This window comes from Desmodus rotundus, chromosome 1, assembly GCF_022682495.2.
Source record: "Desmodus rotundus isolate HL8 chromosome 1, HLdesRot8A.1, whole genome shotgun sequence".
Classification (NCBI taxonomy): Eukaryota; Metazoa; Chordata; class Mammalia; order Chiroptera; family Phyllostomidae; genus Desmodus; species Desmodus rotundus.
In genome coordinates this window covers 3,808,655-3,825,314 of record NC_071387.1, presented here as the reverse complement: position 1 = coordinate 3,825,314, position 16,660 = coordinate 3,808,655, and the positions used below count along the sequence as shown (strand labels likewise).

Here is a 16,660-nt window from a genome sequence, read left to right as displayed (position 1 = left end):
TTATTGAAGGCTGAGGCTGTTGGGAAAGGTGGACGAAGCTCTCAGACCAGACCTGTGTGTCAGATCTGTTCACTAGCGTGTAGGTTTTTAGTGGGGGGCATGAGGGGTCTGGGGTTTGTGTGAGCTGCACCTGTGCTGGTCTTTGCAGCCTGATTGCTCCTCTTTGATGCCCTGACTCTGTCTTCCTCCCCCGGCAGCCCTCCCCGTTCAGGCCTCGACCAGCGACTCCTGGACTAAAGCCGCCACTGCCTTCAACAGCACCGAGTCCGGCTCTGCCGAGGTGGGTGCCGTTGTGCTGCTAGGGGCGGAGCGTGTGCTCCCTGCCTGCGTACCTAGCTGGTTCTGGGCCTCCTTCATACTGGTGGCCCAAGCTTTCCCTCAGCTGCACAGTTGAGCTGGGTCCAAAAGCCATTTCCACAGGTCCTGGCTTGTCTCAGTTTTTGGTCTGTATGACGTGCCTGTGTGAGAGTGAGAAAGAGAAGAGGTTACCAGGGAGACCCCCAGTGTCGGGCGAGCAGTTGAGAGGCTCTCCTTCAAACCTGCGACAGTGCTCGCTCAGTTTGGCGTGGGTCACAGGGAAGTCAGTCTGGCAGTCTCTGTCCTGGGTCCTCTGGGGTCTCATGGTTATGAGCTCGGGCAGGGTTGTCAGGTCAGGACCCACCTGCCCATCCCCCCCACCCCACCGGGACAAGGCTGCACAGGGTGGGTGCACTGGGGGGAGCTGTGTCTCAGCACCAGACTCAGCTTCGTGCCTTGGATGGTGGTGGTTTGCAGTCTGGCGCCGAGGACTCTAACTCGTTTTGTGCCTCGCACAGCAGGGTTTTAAGAGCAGCCAGGGAGATAGTGGCGTGGACTTGAGCGCCGAGTCTCGGGAGTCGTCTGCGACCTCCTCGCAGCGCAGTTCCCCATATGGCACTCTGAAACCAGACGACATGAGCGGGTCCGGCCTGGAGCCCAAGGCTGACAGCCACAAGGAGCAGGCTCAGAAGCAGCCTGAGCAAAAGGTGACCTGGGAGTCCCGTTCACAGGGACCAGGGCCTGGGCAGAGGGCTCATTGTTTTCTGTCTGCTGCCCCGATTCCCGAGGGCTTAGGAGGTACAGATTGGGCTCACCTGGTCTGTGCGTCTCAGCTTTTCTGCTCTCCCGTCAAGGACTCGGAGCAAGGCTCAGGACAGAGCAAGGAGCACAGACCCGGCCCTATCGGCAACGAGCGCTCTCTGAAGCACAGGAAGGGCTCAGAGGGGGCCGAGCGGCTGCCGGGGGCCGTCGTCCCGCCTGTGAACGGGGTGGACATCCACGTGGACTCCGTGCTCCCGGTGCCACCCATTGAGTTCGGAGTCAGTCCAAAGGTGAGGCTTTGATTTGTTCCTGTCTTCCTTTTGCTTTTTTAACTCGGGGAGGAAGGCAGGTGCTCAGACAGGGCTGTCTCCTGGGAATAGCAGGGAGACAACGGCTGGGAGCACTGGGGGGTGGGTGTTGGCGTGGGGTCATGGACGGAGGTGCCAGTGAGCAGCCTTCCGGGTGTCCCGCTGACACCAGCCAGGCTGCCAGGCTGAGCAGACTGGTGGGCTCCCCTATACTGGTGGGGTTGGCCAGTGGGCAGTGAGCATGGACAGGGAGAGGGGAGGAGGGTGGCATCCTGTCCTCAGGTGCCAATGGGAGGTGTCTGGCCGTGTCGCTCACGTGGTGAAGGCTGCTTAGCGGTTTTTCCAACCTCTGGGCTGTGGATCACTTTAAGGCTTGTTTCTGCTGAAAGGTGAGCCAGGGTGATTTCAGTGGACTCTGTTCCCTTTTTTTTTTTCCAGGACTCCGATTTCAGCTTGCCGCCAGGTTCTGCCTCTGGTCCCGCAGGGAATCCAGTGGTCAAGCTTCAAGACGCGTTGGCCAGTAACGTAAGTGTGTGCTTCCATCTGCAGCCTCCAGCTCTGGTCCCTGTACTGGCAGGCCCGGGAGGAGAGAGCCTGGTTGGCACTCTGAGACTGGGGCGTGAGCCTGCCCAGGCCTGGCGTCTGGCAGACCTGGGTCAGGTCCTGAGGCAGTTTCTAGCTAGTGATGTGTCTTTCAAGTGGCTGCTTGAATGTTTCACGGCCCAGTTTTGTGAACTGAAAGTGGGATGACGTCTTTCCTGAGAGTCGGTTTACTTGGCATTCTTCAATTCTATATTCTCCCAAGTTCCGCGGTCCCATTTGAGGGTGCTGGGCTAAGCAAGCTCCCTGACCCTGAGGCCTCTCGGGACCCCGTAATGCGCAGACAGGCACAGCGCATCTGCAGGAGGAGGGCCTCGCAGTTGCATCTCTGAGCCTTTGTTGCTGGGGCCTCTTTTTCGTCGTCTCCTGGGGACTGAGGCAGGACCTGGAGGTCTCCAAGCCTGCGTGCATGTGGCAGCCAGTAGCTTCTGTGTTGCTGACCCATGACTGTCCCTGCTGGAAGGCTTGGGAGGAGCAGGTATGGAGGGCTCTCCTAGGACCCCTGTGGAGAGGATCCATGGAAGACACCACCTGTGGGCTGGGCCACTGACAGTGTTGTCCTGGTGGCCTCAGCGCCCACGCCCAAACCTGAAGTGTGTCCTGACGCCTCGTGCCACTCCTCCACACCTCCTTGTTCATGCTTTCCTGTCCCCTCCAGGCTGGGTTGACACAGAGTATCCCCATCCTGCGTCGCGATCATCACATCCCGAGGGCCATAGGCCTCTCCCAGATGTCCTTCCCCACTGCCGACCTCACTCTGAAGGTAATACCAGCACTGCGCTAGGCTGGCCCCCTCGGTGCCTGAGGTTGTGAAAGAGGTGGGAGCGAGCAGCCCCTCCCACCCACCTGCCCCCTTGCCCCTGGGTCTCTGCCTCACCCTGGTAATTTTCACCCCTCTCCTCCCCTTGCTTCTGAAGATGGAGTCAGCGCGAAAGGCATGGGAAAACTCGCCCAGTTTGCCAGAGCAGAGCTCTCCAGGAGGCGCTGGCTCAGTCCTCCAGCCGCCGTCCTCTGTGGGAGCCTCCAGCGGTGTCAACTACAGCTCCTTTGGCGGAGTTTCCATGCCACCCATGCCTGTGGCCTCTGTAGCCCCTTCTGCTTCTCTTCCAGGTACTGCCGCCCAGGCCCTCTCCATTCACCCCGACAGAAGTTGGGCTTGCCGGCCTGCACACCACCCTGCCTTGCCTTTGGGGGTGTGTTCAAGTGGGAGCTGGTTTCTAGGCTGGGTGATCCCCTCGGGCTGCAGATGACTCGCACTTATTTCCTGCTTCCCTGCCTCCCACCTTTCCTCCTGGGAGGCAGGGCCTGATGCCTGGCAGGCGCTCCAGGCATTGGCTCTGAGTTGGACCTAGGTCACATGGGGGCCATGTCACTGCTGACAGTTCTGAACCTCCATCCTCGGCTAAGCCCACTAGCAGCGGCAGCCACGATTGTTCTTCCTGTCATCATCCTGGTCCTTGCGTTGGTGCCCGAGGGGGGAGGGCAGGGATTGGGAGGCCCCAGCTGCCAAAGTCTCCATGATGCGACTCCAGTAGATCCTTCTGACCCTTCACTGTGGACTCAAGCAGGGAGATAAAGAGGGCAGTGACTGAGAGACCCAGGCAGCCCTCAGTTCCAAGGCAGACGCTCCCGAGGGTGGGCAGGAGGCGAGCAGTTAGGTGGGCAGGGTGGGCTGGAGCCACCCCTCCTCCTGGGCCCTGGTGCCAAGGCCTCTCCAGGTGCCCTGCGGTGCTGCTAGAGCCCAGGGCCCACAACTGGGGACCAAGCAGGCCCTGCGCATGCTCCCTGGGAGAACGTGTGCACATAACACACCCCCTAAAGGGACCTCAGGCGCACAGAGACCTGATCCTCTTCCGCCTCTGTGGATTCTGTCTCCAGGTAACCACCTGCCGCCTCTCTACCTGGACGGCCATGTGTTTGCAAGTCAGCCCCGGCTGGTTCCTCAAACGATACCTCAGCAGCAGAGTTACCAACAGGTGATGGCGGCAAGCCAGGTGACCCAGTGGGGGGAGGGGGTGCCGTGTCATTACTTTCTTCATTTAGTCATCTTCTGTGTCTTTCTCTGTGTCCCTCACCTGTCTTGCCCAGCACCTGGCACATCACAGCAGCCAGTCAGTGTTTGTGGAGCGAATAAACGAGAGAGACCAGGAAGAGGGATGGAGCTCAATGCTCCAGACTCGGCTTAGTTTTTCTTTCTCACAGTTCTCCTTCCCGTGTCCTAGGGGGGCAGTTAGCTGAAGCGGAATTCTCTTTGGTGATCAGTGTCCTTCACTGAAGAGAAGAAAGGCTTGGCCTTCCAGGCCTGGTGTGTTAGGAAGAGGTGGTTTTAGAAACGAGCAGTATTTGTTTTTACCCAGGATTGGCATGTCTTCTGTGTTGCACGGGATGACTTCTGACAGTCCCCTGAAGCTGGGGTGGGCCTTCCGAATGGTCCAGCACCCCCAGACCTGTGTGTCTGCATAGACCAGGCCCGTGGAGACCTGGGGCGAGGCACCGCTCCAAGTGCAGATTGGGACAGAGGACAGGGCTCGGCACTCGGCCTGTCCTGACCTTCTTAAGACACGTCCTTCACCATTACGTTCTGTAGTGTTGTAAGATTTCAGTCTTCTCGTTACGGGGTCACACTGCATGTGTTCTGCGTGTGACCGTCCATTCACCGTGCGTTCCTGAGACCCTCCCCTGCTGGTGTGTGCGGCTGGGACCCGCTCTCTCTGCTGTACAGGGTCCAGTAGAGCAAAGGACACAGGAAGGGCGTGCTGGAATTCACGTTTGGGGCAGTGTTCCAGCTTCTATGCTGAGAGGGCCCAGGAGCTGGGAGGGGACAGGGAATACAGCTTGGAGGGCATCACAGTGACCTGCCTGGCTTCCTCCCCACCCCCCAGGCCGCCGCCCAGCAGATCCCGATTTCCCTCCACACATCTCTGCAGGCTCCAGCACAGCTGGGCCTGAGGGGCGGGCTCCCCGTCTCCCAGTCACAGGAGATCTTCAGCTCCTTGCAGCCCTTCAGGTGAGGTGGGAGGGCTCAGGGGCTGGCGGCTCCCAGCGGGGCTCAGACCTCTGCAGCCTTGTTCCCTTTGCTCCCCTGACCTGCTGCTCCTCTGCCTTGGGGCCATGGGAGTGAGTGTGGTCCCATACAGTTGTCATTACCTGTGCTGCAGGCCGGGTGGGCCTGCTCCCTCCCTCCCCTCTGCCGTGCCAACTCCCTCCACCATGCTTCCGGCCGCACGTTCTGGGTCTCACATCTGGTGCTGTGGGCACCACACAGGTTTTCCTGCGTCGTGTGTGTGTGTCTGTTTAACCTGGTGACACTCACACTGGTCCCCAGAGCAGCACGTTGGCACCCTCGGGGACCAGGGCTGTCCAGCCTTTTGGTGCCTTCAGGCCACTCTGGAAGAAGAGTTGTCTTGGGTCGCACACTAAATACGTAAACACTAACGAAAACTGATGAGCAAAAGAAAGGTTTTAAATACATTTATGACCTTGTGCTGGGCCATGTTCGTATTCGTGCTGGGCTGCGTGCAGCGATGGACACCCCTGATCCTAGGAGGTGGTTAGAAATGCATGTTCCGACTCAGACCTTCGGAGTCAGAAGCTTGAGAGGCGGGGCTGGCAATGTGTTTGCATAGGCCCTCTGGGGGTTCGAACCCACTGGTGCACTCACGCACCGGAGCCCCGCCTCTGGCTTTTGCAGATCTCAGGTGTACATGCACCCCAGCCTGTCTCCTCCCAGCACCATGATCCTCTCTGGAGGCACAGCCTTGAAGCCTCCATACTCGGCGTTCCCCGGCATGCAGCCCTTGGAGATGGTGAAACCCCAGTCTGGCTCGCCCTACCAGCCCCTGAGCGGAAGCCAAGCCCTGGTCTACGAGAGCCAGCTCGGCCAGGCTGCCGGTCTTGGCGCCTCCCAGATGTTGGACTCGCAGCTCCCCCAGGTCAGGAATTCAGCCTCTCTCATGCTAAACTTGAGGTTTCATTTCGTTTCCTTGTGACTGCTTTTCCTTTCTATCTGCTTCTTTTTTTAAAAAAAAGATTTTATTTATTTATTTTTAGAAGGGGGAAGGGAGGGGGAGAGGCAGAGAAACATCAATGTGTGGTTGCCTCTCACATGCCCCCTACTGGGGGCCTGGCCGGCAACCCAGGCGTGAGCCCCGACTGGGAATCAAACCAGGGATCCTTTGGTTCACAGGCCCGCACTCAGTCTGCTGAACCACATCAGCCAGAGCCCTTTCTGCCTCTTGATGTATGCTGACTTACATGCTGTTTGTAGCAAGTGACTGGTCCTGGGGAGTCCCACCACCTCTTTATCCCTAAAACATGGCCCCAGGATCACTGCCTCCCCTGGAATCCCTCTCCCCAGCCTCGGCCTGTGAGGCTCGGAGGTGGGGAGAGTGTCCTCTGCGTGCTCGTTGTTGCTTCCCAGTTCTCCTTAAGGACATCTTGAGGCCAACTCTTGTCTTTTGGACCCAAACTCCCCCCAGCAGGCTGCCTGCATCTCTGCTGTAACACCTCACAGCTTCACTTGTGCGAATGTCGAGCCACCATGGGGTTTTCTCCCTGGTCTGTCAGGCTGTCCAGTCCGCATCACCCTGGGCTCCGTGCTGTCCCTCACACCTCCTCTGCCTCTTCCGCAGACCCTGTCGGCGCTGCTTTTGAAAGCGGTCAGAGTCCAGCCGCTGCCTGTGCTGCACCCACCTCCGTGTCCGGGCCCGGACAGCCCGTCTTTGCTCCTGTTCTTGGGCCCAACACTCCATTCTCAGCGCAGCAGCCAGGGGGCCTTTAAAACCCAGTCTGCTCACCTACCCCCTGAGCCAACGCTGTGGTTGTGTCCATCCCACACCCTGTGGTGCACAAGGCGGAGCCTGGGGCCCTGGAGCTCTGGCTGCCACGAGTCTCCGTGATGCGATTCCAATAGATCCTTCTGACCCTCCACTGTGGACTCAAAGCAGGGAGATGAAGAGGGCAGTGACTGAGAGACCACGTGGCTTTCCCCGGCCTCCAGCCCCAGAGTCTCCGGCCCACCCCTCCTCTCACTCACCTGTTCTGGATGTCAGAAGGGGCCGTTCTTCTGGCATAATGTGCTTTAAGAGCATCCAGGAGGCTCCAGTTTGGCTCTAAGAACCCTCATGCCCAGAACCTAATGGAGCCCTGTCCTTTCTCTGTAGGCACAGCAGGAAAGGGCTGGCCTTTGTGCTGCACAAAGGTGCCCTTCCCTGGCTCTGCCCCTGCATGCACCCGGGGTTCACTGCCGGCTCTTTGCACGCTGGCGCCCTGCGGCCATGTCCGGCATATCGCTGCACCGTTGTCATGTTTCTGGACCTGCCAGGGTCCTGGTGCTTCCCCAGCATGTAACGTGCCTTCATGGGCCTCTGCTGGGTGGAAGCGAGAAGGGCTGGGGACACCCGCAGCTTTCTGCCACGCAGAGAGGGGTGGCATACTGCCGTGTGGCCCGGCCAGCTCTGGCGGTCGCTTCCTTACCACCCACTCCGTTCTAGCAACAGACTTGCCCCCGCTGTCACGTGCAAAGTCTAGGTGACCGGCCCAGCTCTATTGGGAATCCAGAACCTTCACTGCTGTATGAAGGCCTCGCTTTAACTCTTTTGAAATAAGAATCTCAAGTCTAGCGTGTGGTTGCTCATGGGCGTGTGTGTCAGCGGTGGTTTGTGGCTTTCTCCCCAACTCCATGCCTCCTCCTGACTGTGCCCATTGTCAGCAGCTGACGATGCCGCTGCCCGGCTCCCAGCTGCCTCTGCCTCGGTACGGCTCCGGGCAGCAGCCCCTGATTCTGCCGCCATCCATCCAGCTGCCGCAGGGGCAGAGCCTGTCTGTCGGGGGCCCCCGCAGGGTTCTTCCGCCCGGCTCCCAGCCTTCGGTCCTTAACACCAGCAGAGAGGTGAGCATGACTCCTTCCTTGTCTTGTCAGTCCTTCCAAGTCGGTCAGTCTCCACTGTTGTGGCATAAAGTGACAACAGTGCTTAGAGGTCTCAGGTGTAACCACCGATTCCCTGCTCGTTGTGAGGTCCCCTCAGGACCCCCGGATTATGTGGGAGCAACGTAGACAGTCTCGGGTGTGAGACGCCCGGGCAGAGGAAGGGCATGTGCAGTGGGGGCCGAGAGAGCAACTGTGGAGGCCAGTTCAGGTGCAGGTCCTGGCGGTCAGATAGTGTCTGGGTGGGCTCAAGTCCAGGGCTCTGCTGAGGGCACCTCCCTCTGGGGCAGAGAGGTCACGCACTGCCTAGCCAGTGCCCTGTGATGGTGCGTGGGCCACTCTGCCCAGCCCCTTCAGGAAGAAAGGGCCCCAGCACACTTCTAAGGATGAGCCCTCGAGCCTGGATCCCTTTAGGAGATGCCTCTCTACCCGGAAACTCTCCTGGGTGCTCCGGGACGCCTGTCAGCTCTGCCTAGGGTGCTTCAGCGCCGGCCAGGCTGTCCCCAGGGCCACCAAAGAGCAACTTGTGTTCCTGGTCTCTGCAGTCCTCTCAGATGGAGATGAAGGGCTTCCACTTCGCCGACAGTAAACAGAATGTCCCTCCCGGAGGCTCCGTGCCCTCAGCACAGGCCTACAGGTAAAGAAACGCCCGGGGCGACTGCCGCGGGGCTGAGCGCGCTGTAGCCAGGCTGGTGGTTCAGGAGAGCCGGAGGGCCCGGTGGGGCAGCGCAGGCCGCCCCGGTGGTGTGTCCTGTAAGTGCCCGCGCTGGACACAGCGTGTTGTCGTTAGCCTCGGGAAAGCCAGGGCCGGGTTTGTATTTAATCGTTGTCATCGACTACTCCGGTTGGGGAGCTTGTTGGAAAGGAACAGCTAACGTGTTTGTGGTATCGGATCGACCCTGACGACTCGCAGCTTTCTCCCCAGCTTTTCAAAGAGGGTCCAGTGACAGAGAAGGCGCAGCCCTGGGAGGGAGAGGGTTCCTTCGGGGCTGTGGGACCCAGCCTTACCCGGAGCGACTGGCCCCTTCTCGCTTCCTCCGTGTGCACTCTCTCTGCCTCCAGTGACAGTCCCAGGGCCCTTAGCTGGATGCAGAGGTGGCTTTGTATGAATTATTTTGTTGAGTTACTTACTACGTTGAGAAGCCAGGGAAGCTTTGGTTCTGCTGACTTTTTCAAGCCGAGGAAGCGCGTGGAGGTTGGGAAGGCAGCACAATCCCGCTTTGGGCCCTGGGGTTGGTGCAGTCGACTCTTGTTATGTGTGGGAGGTGCCTGGAAGTCCCTCCTGTTTGTGCATGAGTCACAGACACACGTGGCTATCCTTGCTCTGGGTGAGGTCCACAGCGAGGCCCCAGCGCTCCAGCAAGCCCCGATCCACGGGGGTGGGGGGAGGGGGTGGGTCCTGCACGTCAGATTGCCTGGCCCCACCCCACCCGATGCGCGTGGTGTGTGGCGGTGGAGGCCTCCTGCCACCTCGTCCATCCTCGCAACTGCAGGTCCAGACACGGGTTTATGTGGACTTGCCACATTCCATCATCTTTTCCGTTCTTATTTTCACTTTTTTTGCTTCAGTTATTTTTGTTACTGTGCTCTGTTTTCTGATCATATTTTTCGCATAGTCCAAAACCACAGAACTGTAAGGCAGGGTGTGGGCCGCAGCACGGAGCAGTGTGTCTAACCTGGAAGAGGAAGGAAGCTTGGAGAGTGAACAGGCTGCTGTCTCCCTGCAGCCCCCGCAGAGCCCATGCAGCACGTGGCTGCCACTTTCTCTCGGGCAAGCCCAGCAAACTGACACTCCCGTGACAGGAGTCCCCTGAGTCCATGAAGCACAGAGATGGCCGTTGCTTCACACGAGGGAAACCGTTTAGAAAATACAGCCCTAACTAGTAGCTTCGTTTTGTCGGTGTTTTCATTGGGGTTGGGAACCCTGGTGTGTTTTTATAGAGAAGTGTTCCCCACTTTTTCTGGGAACTGCTTCTGAGCCACGCCCCGCTGCTGGGACTCTCCGGTCAGGTGCAGGGGCCAGAGCTGTGTGTGAGGCGGCTTGTCGGGGCCGGGCCCCTCCACACAGGGTCCGAGCGGCCCCGCTGTCCTGGGTCCTGGGGACTCTGCACACGGCTCTGTTTGCACTTTTTGACTGGGAAACCCTTTTTTCACATGGCATTTAATTAACATCCCAGGGCACAGTTGTCTGGTCAGCGGAGCACACTTAGGAAGGTGTTTTCATTTGGTATCTCTCGACTCACCCCCAAGTCACCCACCCCCACCCCACCCCACCCGAAAAGGGGAAGCCTAGAAAAGTACTGGGCCTGACTCTTACGTCAGGTTTAGAGACCTCGTGTCTGGTTGCAGACACGTTGGTCTAGACCCTCGGAGCCCTGAGAGACGGTTCGTGTCCGTCACCCGTCCAGTCCGCCTGCCCCTCAGGGGCATCTATCTCCGTGAGCTGCATTGGAAGTCCCAGGACAGCCAGTGACCCATGCTCTGGCCGTCGGAGGTCTCGGTTTCCCTCCGCTGGGAGGTCTGTGAGCCCGCACGAGGGCCGCCGCGCCGGGCTTGACTCCGTCTGCGGTGACGCGTGTGTTCTCACCCCCTGCCTTTGGTTTTTTCAGGCCTAGCTCTGCTAGCCCCAGTGGGAAGCCCTCTGGATCAGCAGTTAACATGGGCTCTGTGCAGGGACACTGCGCTCACCAGGTAGAAGATGGCTTTCCAGACCCTCCAGCCCTGGGCGCTTAGGCCTGTCTCCCAGCGCCTAAAGAGAAGGGACTGTCCATCCCGATGGCGCGCTCCTCTCACAAAGAGAGACGTGCTTTAGCGCTCAGAGCACGCCTCCGGGAGCCCAGGTCCCTCCTGGCGAAGGCACTGCTCCTCCTGACGGGTGCCTGGATCCTTCCTTGTCCTGCAGAGAAGGGAGGATGTGGGGTCCTCAGAGGAGGTGACACCAGAAGGTGGACTCTCCCTCTGTAGCTATTTGGGCCATGAAGGCGCTGGGAGGGGGCTAGGTCCGTGGGCCGGCCCTAGAAGCTGGGATGAGTGTGCGTGCGCGTGTGTGCCTGCGCGTGGGCGTGTTAGCTCTAGTGAGTGCTGTGTCTTGCCTTGGTTGCGGCGGGGAGGGACGATGATGGAGCGATGTGCTCCCGTTTTGTTGTGAAGGGGGTTTCTCAGCATCTTGGCCGTCGGGCACTGGTCTCCGCTCTGCCACTCTAAAACGTGACGGGCACCGGAGCCCGCACCTGTCAGGTGTGGGTTTGCAGTAAAGCAGCACTCCCGGCCGGTGAGGGGGGCTGGGCTGCCCATTTCCCTCCTGGTGGGGCTCCCTGGAGGGGCGGCCCTCGAATTGCTTGGATTGAGCTTCTGAAGCTTCCAGAGTTCATACCACAGTTGGGACAGAATCGAGGCAGGTCCCTTTGTGAGACACTGCCCAGTGCAGACCTGCCAATTAATGGGACTCTGACTGGGAACTTCAAGGTCAGGCTCGGTCTTGGGGGATGGTTCCCACAAAGTTCGAGTTGGGGAAAGTGACCTGGTCTACCTGGACAGGTAGGCTCTGTGGGGCCTTTGTTACCTGTGGGCAGGGGTGCACTGATTTGAAAAGGTTCTTCCAGTTGGCCTTGGGTGTGCCGCCCCTGCAGGGGCCCTCGGGCATTGCAGGGTGCTCCTCAGAGGCCCAGTGTCCTCCTGCCTCTCCGAATCACTGCACTCAGCACCCTTGGGAGGGGACAGAGCAGCGCCACCCATGCCCTCCCAAGGAGAGTTCCTTCTGAGTCTGCCTTTCGCCCAAGGATGGTCTCCTTAGGGGAGCTCTTCTCTGTGACTCAGGAGCAGGAAGGGGCTGGGGGAACTGTGTATGCAGACAGCTGTTTCTGTGTGAGGGTAACTCCTCTGTCCCCATTCATCTGTCCAAAGGCAAAACCACGAGTGGACGAAAAACCCAGCCTGGGAGCTGTGAAGCTGCAGGAGACCCCCTTGGCCGCCTCCCAGATGAAGCGAACCGGAGCCATCAAGCCTCGGGCGGTGAAAGTGGAGGAGAGCAAGGCCTGAGGTGCTCGACCACGCCTCGCCCTGAGGACAGTGCTGCCGCTCGGCCTCCCAGAGCAGGATGCTCTCCAGTCTCAGCAGCCCCGCCGTCCAGCCGCCTGGCCCGGTGGAGATACGTCCCTTCTCTTCTGCACTCCTGAGAGCTCTGACGTTCACCCAGCTTGCACCGTGGCTACGTGGCGTTGACCTGCTTGCTTTAATACACACCAACAGCAAACGATCCCCTTCCCGCCTCCTTCCCACCCCTTTCCCACCCCAGCTGCGCCCACTCGAGCCTCAGGCAGTGTGGAGTCGCCTGCCTTGGTCCTGCTCCTTGCCGGGCGCTTCTGCTCAGTGCTTCCTTCCCTCCCGCCCCTAGCACGGTGGTGTGGCAGCAGGGTCCTCTAGTTTGGAGCTTTTCGTTTTAAAAAGCAGCTAAGGTTTTCACCACGGAGAAGGGAAAACAAAACACAAGCTATTCTCGGTAGCTGAACTTTCATATGTTACAGGCCAGCCTCTCCCTGATCCCGTCTCATACTCTAGTAGCTTCTTTCACCTCCCTCCTGTTAAAGTTGATACCTCAACCTTAAAGAGACGGCCTGTGTGCCCCCTCCTGCTCTCTCGCGGTCAGTTAACCTTTGAGGGGGTTTGCAAAAGAAGCAAGGTCACATCGGCCCCATCACAAACACCCTCGTGTCCAACTGTTTGCTGTGGAAGCAGTGGATTCCAGCCCTGGCCTAGTGACCACAGGGAGCTTACAGGCAGCCCAGTGAGATTGATGGCATTTTCAACATAAGAACTACACAGAATTTCTGTCCCGGACTCTGCTAAAGCCCGCGGGTATGCTGACCGCTGGCCCCGAGGTGAATCATGGCCACACGAAGTCATGGTGTTTTCCAGCTGGGCCTGACGTGCGAGTGGATGGCACCAGGCCCCCACGGGCATCTCTGCTCCTGGGGCTCGGCCCCTGCAGGGGCTGCTCCTTCACACACACTCCCTCTCCTGGGAGCCCTCTGTAAAGTGCCCCTCTCCTCTCTTCTTCCTCATTCCACCTCTTCCTCAGCTGAATGCCCCTATTCCTCTGCCTCGCACAGCTCTTGACAGGAAACCATGAGGTCCCCCCAGATGGCCCCATGCTGGGGCCTGTGGTCTGTGAGGCTGCTTGGGGCTCCTCATTTCTCCTTCTCGTCACTCCCAGCAGCAGAGCAGCAGGCCAGGGTTGGGCGTGAGGGAAGGCTGTGTCGCAGTGCTGACCAGGGTTCCAGAACAGCCGGGGCAAACTCCTGGGTTTGCAGAGCCGCCCTTAGCAAAATGTTCGCATGAGCCATTTTACACTGAGTTTTTGTTGTTTTCAAAATAACTAGAATCATCCAAGATTCCGTCATTCCAAGGAAAGAGAAGGGGAAAGTTCAAGTTTTGCACATGCCCTTCCGAGGAACTAATCGGCCATTTACTAAGAGGGGTTGCTGCCGCTAGTTCCATAGAACCTGGCCCTGAGGACTAGTGGTAGGTGGGTGGGGATGTCCACTTTCTGCGTCACCACAGGCGTGTGACAGATGCTCAGGCTGTTTGTAAGCTCTGCGTCCAGTGCAGACCACAGGGCATGAGACGCCAGTTCCTGCTTTAAGGATGTAGGGGGTACAGCCTCCTGGCAGAGTCCCCAGCGCACCCCACACGGCATCTGGAGAAAGGGCCAGTTTTCTTGGAAGATGCTTTAATGCTCAGCCTGTAGCTTTTAGCACCCCCTTTTTGCTGTCACCCTCAGAAGTTACTTTTTACCAGCTTTTTTTTTCTTCATCCCTTGAGTCTTTACTCTGAAGTCTCTTCTCAACGGGTGCCCACTTGACACAGTGGCCCACACTCGCCTGCCCCACGAGGCCATCTGCTCTGCCCGCGGCCCCACCTGCTGCCCCACTCCCTCCTGCAGGAGGCACACAAGCCCTGCTGGCTGTGCTCCCGGAAACCCAGCCAGACCCCGCACGCCTGATTCCGGTGCCCACTGTTTGCCTACAGGAAAAAAGGTTTTCTCATTTCGAAATTTAGCAGAACAGTCCTGGGTGCTGTTAAAACTCCAGCTGTCCCCTTCAGGTGGTCCTGCCATCAGTGACAGTACTTCTGTTTGAGAAAAAGTGAAAACAAAGGGGTCACCTGTCCTCTAGCCCTTTTCTCCACCCCTGTATTTTCTTCCCCACCCCAATAAAAACAGAAAACACTAGACTTTATTTATATGTATTGATGTTGTAGGTCTAGGTGAAGAAAAAGTAAATGTTTCACTGCTCTATTTATATATAATGTCTGAATTATTCTGTGCAGGAAAGGCCAGGAACTTGCATGTGACGTTCAGTGCTGTCGCCGCCTCCGTGCGCCCACGCGCAGCCTCTTCCCGCTGAGGTGCAGATCTCCAGTCGGACTTGGGGCGGAGGGGAGGCCTCAGGCCTGCCCAGCACTCCGTCCCTTCCTTGGTCTGATTAAGTGCAGTTTTTAGTGCAGAGATGTTTTAAGGTGCAATCTCTTCCTTTCGCGTGGTTTTAGAGCCAAGCTCAAGGTAGTAGGACGCTGGGTCTTGTTTTGGTTTCAGATGCCCCCTCTTCAGAGCGCAAATCCACGCAGAGGCCTCTGCCAGGATGTCCTGGGGCCTTTGGTAGGAACAGGTGAAAACTGGAACTTTACCTTTGCTGCTGCTGAGGTGGGGGTGGTGTCAGAGCCCACTCACACACCTTTGCCTGCTAACATCGCCCTCCCCCTGACGCTAGCAGCTTCGCCCTGGCCACTGGTGGTGCGGCCCAATGCTCGGCAGCCATAGTGCGTCTGGCATCACCTACTCAGTGGGGTGAAACCCCAGAGCGTGGGGTTTCCTGAGAGGGATCGTCCACCCACTGAAGATTTCTCTGCTAGCTCTATTTGATTTGGTTTCCTTTACTGTTGCTTCCCCTTTTTGTGCACATGATTGTTTTCAAACCTGGAATTCATACACTAATGGCTCTAGGTTCTTTAAGGAGGAAAACAGAGGGTGACTCTTACACATTCAGAAAAACCAGTTTGTCCAATTCCAAAGCTGTGGTCATTCCAGCCACTTCTAGGAATGTTGGGGTACCTTGTTAAATATTGGCATCCATTCTCTCCAGCGATGCCCTCGCCTCCTGTCTTCTGGATCTGCCTTCTGGATAGTTGGTGAGGTTTGTGACTGATGCTCAGAGCCAAGGAGGCTGAGGCCGTGGTCAGAGCCGGCCCATCGTGCGGCAGACTGGTGCAGCCCCTCCCTGCTGACCAGTTCCCCTCCACCAAGTAGTTGCACGTTGCCTCTCACCTGCCCTCGTCCCTCTTCATCTGCACAGCAAGCCTGGGTCAGGAGGTCTGTCGGAAATGGCCTTCGACAACCAAGGAGTCTGAAGTGTTTGTGCTTTGTCGTGTTCTGTGATGAATGGGAAATGCGGATTTCGGAAAGCCAGCCCTTCCTGTTTGAAAACGTGAGGCGGAACTAAGACAAATAGGTTATCCAGGACAGAAATGACTTGGTGTTGGGGTCCAACCCCTTCTGTCCTTGGCCGTGTTCTCCACCCGGACCACCAGCACATACTTGGCTAGTCATCTTCCAGGCACTTCCAGCCTGCTGTGCACCGTCCTCCACCCAGGCTGGGTGGCCTCCACTGAGGCAGCAGTGTCCCGGGCCCCGTCTGCAGCATGTTCCAAAGCCCCCAAGTGGAGATGTATAGAAGGCTCTGTGTGGATGACTTTCTCCCATTGTTTAAAGGGGACACTGTACTGTAAGCTTTTGACCTCATGCCTTGCATAGTAAAGAGTTTGGGGGTTTTTTGAGAGGGTTGTTTCTGTTTCCTTCTGTTTTTATTTTGGCCTTTCCTCTCTTTGTCTTTTCACGTAGACCAGATATTTGAAAGGGCAGACGATGGCTAAAGGTGTAATGTGCAGCTTGTTTATACATCATTTCTGGGGCGCTTGTACCTTGGATGGATAATGGAATCTCGGGTTCACCAGGCCCTGGGGCCACACTCACCCTTTCCCTCCGGTTCAGTACCTATTGTTTCTCCTTTCAAATATGTGATTGTACTAACTCTTTCCATATGAAAGAATTCTCCTTATTTAAATAAAAAAGTTAAAAAAAAAACAAACCACCCATCCTACATCTGAACATGCTTCCCCAGGCTGTGTGTCCCTCTAATCTGCCACTTCCCTTTCGGAGGGTCTCCATGTTAATTAGTGATTTGGCTGGAGGAGTGTGGGGGAGGAAAGACCGAACCTGTGGGTACGGTGCGCCTTCCACACGGGCCAGCGCGCGGGTGCAGCACCCGCTCCCCTCTCTGCCCCAGAACGGTGTTGGAGATGAGCCGGGCACGTGTCCGCCCTCTTCCCGCCCCCCCTGCCCCGGGAAAAGCGAGCATCTGCTTTGTTTCGTTTAGCTGCTGGGCCTAGTATCCCTTTTCCTGAAAGTAGGAGAGAGCTGTGCTGCGCTCTAGGGTAGGAAAGAGCAGGGACTGAGAGGCATGGGGCAGAGAAGGGGCGAGGGCTTGGATTTGAGTTTGGGCAGTAGTTCTCAGTTCTGCGATCTCCTAGCTGCGTGACACCCAGTCGCTATTTCCTTAGCAGCACCTTACGGAGCAGTGTGGATTCCAGGGGGACATGGGCAGCACTGAGCATAGCGCCTGGCACCCGTTGGAGAAACAGGTAACCTGTGAATTGCCCCCAAGTTTTAACAGTTTCCATGAGGAAACCCTTGCCCCTAGGCGGACTCCCGAGC

General features: G+C 57.9%; 1 protein-coding gene and 2 non-coding genes across 16 annotated transcripts in view; all 3 read left to right on the top strand.

Annotated features, from left to right (window-relative positions):
- PRRC2B (proline rich coiled-coil 2B) overlaps nt 1-15,864 on the top strand; it is an 86,619-nt gene extending 70,755 nt beyond the window's left edge. For 7 of the 14 annotated variants that reach the window (XM_053919554.2, XM_053919521.2, XM_053919564.2 and 4 more), the window contains 13 exons: nt 198-280; nt 816-1,004; nt 1,152-1,349; nt 1,806-1,892; nt 2,626-2,730; nt 2,885-3,077; nt 3,846-3,943; nt 4,850-4,974; nt 5,659-5,899; nt 7,678-7,857; nt 8,439-8,530; nt 10,503-10,584; nt 11,797-15,864. In XM_053919554.2, the coding sequence (XP_053775529.1) occupies nt 198-280; nt 816-1,004; nt 1,152-1,349; nt 1,806-1,892; nt 2,626-2,730; nt 2,885-3,077; nt 3,846-3,943; nt 4,850-4,974; nt 5,659-5,899; nt 7,678-7,857; nt 8,439-8,530; nt 10,503-10,584; nt 11,797-11,931 (1,808 nt within the window). In that variant the 3' untranslated portion in view covers nt 11,932-15,864. The remainder of the gene's footprint in view (nt 1-197; nt 281-815; nt 1,005-1,151; nt 1,350-1,805; nt 1,893-2,625; nt 2,731-2,884; nt 3,078-3,845; nt 3,944-4,849; nt 4,975-5,658; nt 5,900-7,677; nt 7,858-8,438; nt 8,531-10,502; nt 10,585-11,796) is intronic. The other 7 variants (XM_053919559.2, XM_053919572.2, XM_053919543.2 and 4 more) reach the window with 6 other exon arrangements.
- Nucleotides 3,480-3,563, top strand: LOC112306630 (small nucleolar RNA SNORD62). Its single transcript, XR_002974960.1, has one exon. It is a non-coding gene; the product is annotated as a small nucleolar RNA SNORD62 (small nucleolar RNA).
- On the top strand, nt 6,857-6,941 carry LOC112306629 (small nucleolar RNA SNORD62). Its single transcript, XR_002974959.1, has one exon. It is a non-coding gene; the product is annotated as a small nucleolar RNA SNORD62 (small nucleolar RNA).
- Nucleotides 15,865-16,660: the final 796 nt, after the last annotated feature.